Below are 7,530 nucleotides of genomic sequence, written 5' to 3'. Positions count from 1 at the left end.
CACCACAGCCGGCCAATGCCTACTACACTCCCCAGCCGGCCCTACTGCCTTCACCATCGTATCCGCCGGCACTGCTTCCGACGCCACCCTCACCTGCGACGCCGAGCTGGGATCAAGCTGCCTTTCTCCAGGCCATGAATAACTTTGCTGCACAAGGAAACTCAGGTACGGATTGGATCTTTGATTCAGGGGCCTCTAGTCATATGTCTGCATCTAGTAATTGGTTATCTTCTTGCACTAAATCTCCTTTCCCTTCCATTATCCTTGGAGATGGATCATCTATTCCTATATATTGTGTTGGTCAGGCTCAACTTCCCTCTTCCACCAAACCTCTTTTACTTCGCGATGTTCTAGTTGCACCCGCCCTCATTAAAAATCTTATCTCTGTTCGCCAATTTACTTGCGACAATCTAGTTTCGGCTGAATTTGATCCTTTTGGTTTATCTGTGAAAGATTACCTGACCAAGGCCGAGATCGCTCGCTTCAATAGCTCCGGTGATCTTTATTCTCTTAATGGAGTTCCTGCCGCCACCCCTCCAACATCCATGCTGGCCTCCGTCGATCTCTGGCATCGTCGCCTGGGCCATCCCAACCCCGCCGTCTTAGCTTCTATGCTTAGTGAATTTACCATACCATGTAATAGGGACTCTCATAATTCTGTGTTTTGCGAGTCTTGTCAATTAGGCAAACATGTGTGTCTTCCCTTTAGTTCCTCTAGTTCTTGTAGCACTTATCCCTTTGAATTAATACATTGTGATTTATGGACCTCTCCCATTGCAAGTGTTTCGGGTTTTAAATACTACCTTGTTATCCTAGATGATTTCACCCACTTTGTCTGGACTTTTCCTCTACGCAACAAATCCGAGGTCCATTCTCTTTTCCTTAATTTTCAACGCTATGTGTCTGTTCACTTCTTCCTCCCAATTCGCTTTATCCAATGTGACAATGGTCGCGAGTTTGATAACATTAAAAATCGTACTTTCTTCTTACAACATGGCATCCTGCTTAGGTTCTCATGTCCCTACACCTCCCCTCAAAATGGTAAAGCAGAACGCTCTCTTCGCATCCTCAATGATATAGTTCGCACTCTCCTCATTCAATCATCTATGCCTCCCAAGTTTTGGGCTGAAGCCCTACACATGGCCACCTTCCTTCTAAATATTCGACCTTCTAAAACTAAACCCAACACTACTCCCTATTATTCCCTCTTTCTTTCCCACCCCGACTACTCCGCGGTTCGTGTTTTCGGCTGTCTCTGTTTTCCCAATGCCTACGCCACTTCTGCAAATAAATTGTCACCACGCTCTATCCCATGTGCTTTTCTCGGCTTCTCTGACGAGCACAAAGGCTATCGCTGTCTCGACCTTCACACCAGACACGTTCATGTCTCTCGTCATGTCACGTTTGCTGAGCACATTTTTCCTTTCTCACAACGCACTACTACACCATCCAACACCCCTAGCTCCGCAAACACCCCCTCTCCCCGTCCTTTGCAACTATATACTCCCCTACCTGCCGAACACAACTTATCACCACCACCATTAACACCCACCATAGCCAATCCCAACCATACACTCACCCCACCCGAGACGTCCCCAACACCCCTGACCCCTGCTCCCTCCCCAACACCCAGCCCTGCTCCCACTCCACCACCCAGCCCTGCTCCCACTCCACCACCCAGCCCTACTCCTTCGTCCGACTCTTCCGCTGCGCCGGACTCACCAGTACCCACCTTACCCCCTCGTGCTATTCCTACAGCAGCCCCGATTAATGATCATCGCATGCGTACTAGGGCCAAATCAGGATTTCATCAACCCCAAGACCGCCTAAACCTTCATACCTCCGTATCTCTCACTTCTCTTCCAAAGAATTACAAAACTGCTCTACTTGATCCCAATTGGGCCGCTGCCATGCAAGAAGAATATAATGCTTTACTTCAAAACAACACCTGGCAACTTGTTCCTCGTCCTCCCAATACCAATATTGTTTCTGGCAAATGGATTTTTCGCCAAAAGTTCCACTCCGATGGGAGCCTCTCACGATATAAAGCCAGGTGGGTTTGTCGTGACTTTTCTCAGCAACAAGGAATTGATTACGAAGAAACCTTCTCTCCTGTTGTTAAACCTAGCACCATTCGCACCGTTCTTAGTGTTGTTGTCTCCTCTTCATGGCCCATTCACCAACTTGATGTTAAAAATGCTTTCCTCCATGGTTCCCTTCAAGAAACTGTCTACTGCCAGCAACCTCTGTGTTTTGAAAATCCATCCTTTCCAACTCATGTATGTCTTCTTCAGAAATCTCTCTACGGTCTTAAACAGGCCCCACGAGCTTGGTTTCAACGCTTCTCCTCCTTCATTCAAACAATAGGCTTCACTCCATCTCTCTCCGACACCTCTCTTTTTGTGTATCATCAAACTTCTGACACTGCCTATTTACTTCTCTATGTAGATAATATCATTCTTACCGCCTCCTCTCAAAAGTTCTTAGATCATATTGTCTCTCTTCTTAGATCTGAATTTTCTATGACTGACCTAGGACTCCTTCATCATTTCTTAGGCATTGCTGTTGTTCGAGATTCCACCAGCCTTTTTCTTTTCCAACGCCAGTATATTCTTGATCTTCTTAATCGTGCTGGTATGCTTGACTGTCAATCATCTCGCACTCCTGTCGATACTAGTTTTAAAGTTTCGGCTACCGGTGAACCCTTTTCCGATCCTACTCTCTATCGTAGCCTAACAGGTGCTCTCCAATATCTCACCATTACTCATCCTGAAATCTCTTTTGCTGTTCAACAAGCATGTCTCTATATGCATGATCCCCGGGTTCCTCACTATAATCATGTTAAACACATTCTTTGGTATTTAAAAGGAACTCTCAATCATGGTCTCCACCTCAATAATTCTTCTCCAAACTCGCTTACCGCATACTCTGATGCAGACTGGGCTGGTTGTCCTGACACTCGAAGGTCCACTTCCGGTTTTTGTGTTTTTCTTGGTAACAATTTGATTTCTTGGTCTTCGAAAAGACAGGTTACAGTCTCACGTTCGTCGGCCGAGGCTGAGTATCGCGCTGTGGCACATGCCGTTGCAGATACAATCTGGATTCGGCAGTTACTCTCCGAGCTACACAGGCCTATTGAGCAGGCCACTATTGTCTACTGTGACAACATATCAGCAGTCTACATGACCAGCAATCCAGTTCAACACCGACGCACAAAGCATATTGAGATTGATATTCATTTTGTTCGTGAAAAGGTTGCTCTTGGTCAGGTTCGGGTGCTTCATGTTCCCTCTACGGCTCAGTTTGCTGACATTTTCACCGAGGCACTGCCTACTAAGCCGTTTCAAGATATCTGTTTCAGTCTCAACATCGTCGAGCCTGCCGTTGATACTGCGGGAGGATGTTAGAGTAGTCATTATGGTATACGACTTCTAGTCCAAGTCAGTTTTGTACCCCTACCCCAAGTCGGTTTGTACCCTCTTATATACTCTTGTATGCCGCACCAAATCATCAATAAGCAACAGTTTTATTCAGCTTTCACAAAAGAAGTTTTTTACTACTCATGTGCAAAGTATTAGGTGATGTTCCGTCAAAAAAGAAAGTATTAGGTGCTGTATGTGCAAAGATTGCCGGTCTTCAGCGAGAAAGACGGTGCAAACTGCCTTCCTCGCCAGCTGGGCCTTGGTAGATCTAGCAGTGAGCAACGACAACACATGATTAGGCCCACTGACCAGTCTTTTTTTTTTTTGAGGATGCCCACTGACCACTCAGCGTCTACTAAACCGTTTCTTCTTCTCTCGCAAGTTTCCACAAAACCCCATCGCGCACGGCCTCCCCGCGGGCCCCCTCGCGTTGAAACCTCGCTTGTTTCTTTTAACCACTCATCAAGTCTCATAATAAGTCCTCCTTCCCTCCCCTGCCGCTCGCCGACCCTGTCGCCGTCGCCGTCGCCCTCGCTGGCGTGCGCGGGCGCGATATTTCGCCGAGCACCTCGCGCCCCGCCATGTCTGGCAGGGGGTGCCTCCCGGCGGGCGAGCTCGCCGCTCTGTCCAGGGTGTGCCGCGACGGGGCCGCGGCGGCGCGGCTCAAGACGGGCTCCCTGCTCGCCATCCTCATCGCCAGCGCCGTCGGCGTCTGCCTCCCCGTCGCGCTCACCAGGGCCTTCCGCGGCCGGGGCGGGTACGCGCGGGGCCTGCTCCTCGTCAAGTGCTACGCGGCCGGGGTCATCCTCTCCACCTCCCTCGTCCACGTCCTCCCGGACGCCTACGCGGCGCTCGCCGACTGCGCCGTCGCGTCGCGCCGGCCCTGGAGGGACTTCCCCTTCGCGGGGCTCCTCTGCCTCGTCGGCGCGCTGCTCGCGCTCCTCGTCGACCTCTCCGCCTCGTCGCACCTCGAAGCCCACGGCCACCAGCAGCCGCAGCAGGAGGAGGGCCAGCCCTACGCCCCAATCCCCACCACCAAGAAGGCCCCCGCCTTCGAGCTCACCGGCGAAATGAGCCCCAGGAAACGCGCTTTCCTGGACGAGAGTGACCGCGACGACCCGGCGCCGCACGCCGACAAGAATGGCGGCGAGCCGGACCGGGACGACGTGGCGCTATTCGGTCCCAAGAAAGGCGCCCGGCTGCCCCGCAGCGATGAGCCCGTGGTCCCTATTGTCGGGTGCCATGGCGCTGGGCATGAGGTGGTGGAGGTCGGGGAGGGGGAGGAGGAGGAGGCAAGGAAGAAGCAGAAGATGGTGTCCAAGGTGCTGGAGATTGGCATAGTGTTCCACTCGGTCATCATCGGGGTCACCCTGGGGATGTCGCAGGACGTCTGCGCCATCCGCCCGCTCGTCGTCGCGCTCTCCTTCCACCAGGTCTTCGAGGGGATGGGCCTCGGCGGCTGCATCGCACAGGTCAGAGTCCAACAAATGCCACTCAATTTGGTGTGATGTTTCTGTGCAATTGGAGAATTCACCATTGAATTGTTATGTTATTAAGAGAATTCATCATTGAAAAATTAGCCTAGTACTCCCTCTGTTCACTATTATAAGATGTTCTAAGCTTTTTTCTGATTCGGATGCATATAGATGCATTTTAGTGTGTTTGTTCACTCGTTTCAGTCCGTATGTAGTCCATATTGAAATATCTAAAACATCTTATATATTTGTGAACGGAGGGAGTACGATTTTGTTCATATCCCGACTTCCAGTGTGAGTTTTGTGCAGCCTATTTGCAATGGTATGAATTAGGAAGTCGGCAGCTTATTTAAAAAAATTCATGTCAGTGCTGTCTTTCCTGTTGACTGATTTTCTTAAGAAAGACAAGCCTGTCATGGACCTGTGGTCATACTTTATAGATTGAGTATAATAATACGTGATTAGCTACCTATGTTGATGTCTAATACAGTATTAAGCTAATGCTTTGCACATACAAACGACAAGGGTTTGTTCCCTCGTATGTTGATTTAGATGTTTGTTTTCTCTGTCTTTGAGTAATCCTGTCATGCCATTGTTTTAGTTCAGAGTTGGCATGTTTGCCATATACCACTTTGTCAGCCAAGTAATACTTATAGTTGAATATGATTTGTTAAGCTCCTCGTGTTACCCTGAACCCTCTGGTAACTTTGGAGGCGATTATTGGTGGAAGGATCCCTGTTGTACAGCGAGCCCTTTTTTCTCAGTTACATTTACCTTAGCAGCCTTCAGACCTCAACTTTCTGTGTTATCTATACTCATGGAGTCCTAACTGTTTTGTTTTTAGACAAATTTTTCCCATTCAATTCTGTTCGTCCATGTCCGCATCCATTTTGTCTTTCCACATTTGCACTAGATGAGGCTGATGTGTTATGCACACAGGAGAAGGGACAGAAGAATAGCACTTGGTAGGTCTTTAAAGTACTCCCTCCGTAAACTAATATAAGAGCGTTTAGATCACTACTTCAGTGATCTAAACACTCTTATATTAGTTTACAGAGGGTGGTAGAACCAGGGATCCTACCGGACCTGCTCCGCAGGTTGTAGGGGAAGGATGGAGTGGGGCGAGGCGATGAGCGGACGCGCCGGCGGCTGGGCGCCGTCGCGTAGGAGGAGGATGGCGGCGGCGGCTAGGGTTAGAGGCGGCTAGGGTTCCGGCTCCTCTGGGAGCCGGGCAATAGGGATAATAATATTCTTATTGCTTAATTCCAAAAAGAGTCTTACAGCCTATATTTATAACCTAGATAACTTGCATAAGAATTAACCTAAGATAACTTGCATAAGAATTAACCTAAGATAACTTGTGGGCTAAGATTGCCCGGTGGGCCTAGCTAAACCGGCCATAACACTTCTCCCCGCCCGCACAAACAGCTCGTCCTCGAGCTGTAAGGTGGGGAAACGCTTGCGGAACTCCTCGAGGCGATCAACCAGCGTCAAACACCTTCTCGACAGCTGGGGCGGCCAGGTCGGCGGCGACGGCGTCCTCCGGAATGTAGTCTGCAACCTCCAGGTAGAAGAGTCGCAGGCAGGCATGGCCGGGCGTGTAGTGCTCGTCGCAGTTGAAGCACAACCCTTGGCGGCGACGCTCGAGTAGCTCGGCTGAGGTGAGCCGGTGGAACAGGCGCGCCGCGGTAGCGGCGAGGCGTGCGCAGAAGCCTGCGCAGGCCGACCCTGTGCGGAATCCGGCCCGGGTAGCGACCTAGCGGTCCGGGACGGTGATTCCTGCTGGATGGCCACCGCGCGGCACTCGAACGGGCGGGCGTAGTACATGGCCGACTGGAGATCCTGGGGTCCCCGAAGCTCCACGTCCACGCGGATGTGATCCGGAAGTCCACCGACAAAGAGGTCGGCCCGCTGCTGCGCCGTCACGCCCGACGCATCGCATGCCAGGGCCTGGAAACGGTCGGCGAAGTCCTGCACCGTGGAGGTGAAGGGAAGGCGGCCGAGCTCCGCCAGGCGGCTCCCGCGAACCGGAGGCCTAAAGCGAAGTAGGCAGAGCTCGCGGAAGCGCTCCCAAGGGGGCATGCTGCCCTCGTCCTGCTCGAGGGCGTAGTACCAGGTCTGGGCTGCACCGCGGAGGTGGTAGGATGTCAGCCAAGTGCGCTCCGACGCGAGCGTGCGCTGGCCACGGAAAAACTGCTCACACTGGTTGAGCCAGTTAAGCGGGTCCTCCGTGCCGTCATAAGTGGCGAAATCAATCTTGGCGAACCGTGGCGGCGTCTGGGTCGGCGCGCCATGGCCGACCGGCTCGGCGGTGCGGAGCAGTGAGGATGACGACGCCCGGTCAACGGTGGGGAGGCCGTCGTAGGCCCCCGCGGAGCCGGACGAGGCCCCAGACTGCAGCATGGGTACCGATGGGTCCCCGGCCTCTGTGTAAACTGGCGGTGGCGACATCCCGGTTAGCCAGGCCGGGATCGGGGACGGTGACGACGGAAACCGGACCTGCTGGATCGGAAGTCCTCCCGGTGTCGACTGGCCCAGTCCGGAGCTGGGCGGCGGCGGTGGGAGCTGGACCGGCGTGGGCGGCGCTGTTGGCGCGGCTGGGGCCGGCGCGGGCCACTGCGGCGCTGGGACGG

The 7,530-nt window shown here is 52.4% G+C and overlaps 1 protein-coding gene across 1 annotated transcript in view; it reads left to right on the top strand.

Annotated features, from left to right (window-relative positions):
• Positions 1-3,915: 3,915 nt before the first annotated feature.
• Positions 3,916-7,530, top strand: part of LOC123180631 (zinc transporter 6) — a gene marked incomplete at its 5' end in the record, with an annotated part of 5,820 nt that continues 2,205 nt past the window's right edge. The window contains 1 exon segment of the mRNA XM_044592714.1: positions 3,916-4,894. Within this exon segment, the coding sequence (XP_044448649.1) occupies positions 4,004-4,894 (891 nt within the window).

Source organism: Triticum aestivum, chromosome 1D, assembly GCF_018294505.1.
Source record: "Triticum aestivum cultivar Chinese Spring chromosome 1D, IWGSC CS RefSeq v2.1, whole genome shotgun sequence".
Taxonomy (NCBI): Eukaryota; Viridiplantae; Streptophyta; class Magnoliopsida; order Poales; family Poaceae; genus Triticum; species Triticum aestivum.
The sequence above is the reverse complement of the archived record's forward strand: the minus strand, read 5'-3'. Positions and strand labels throughout refer to the sequence as shown.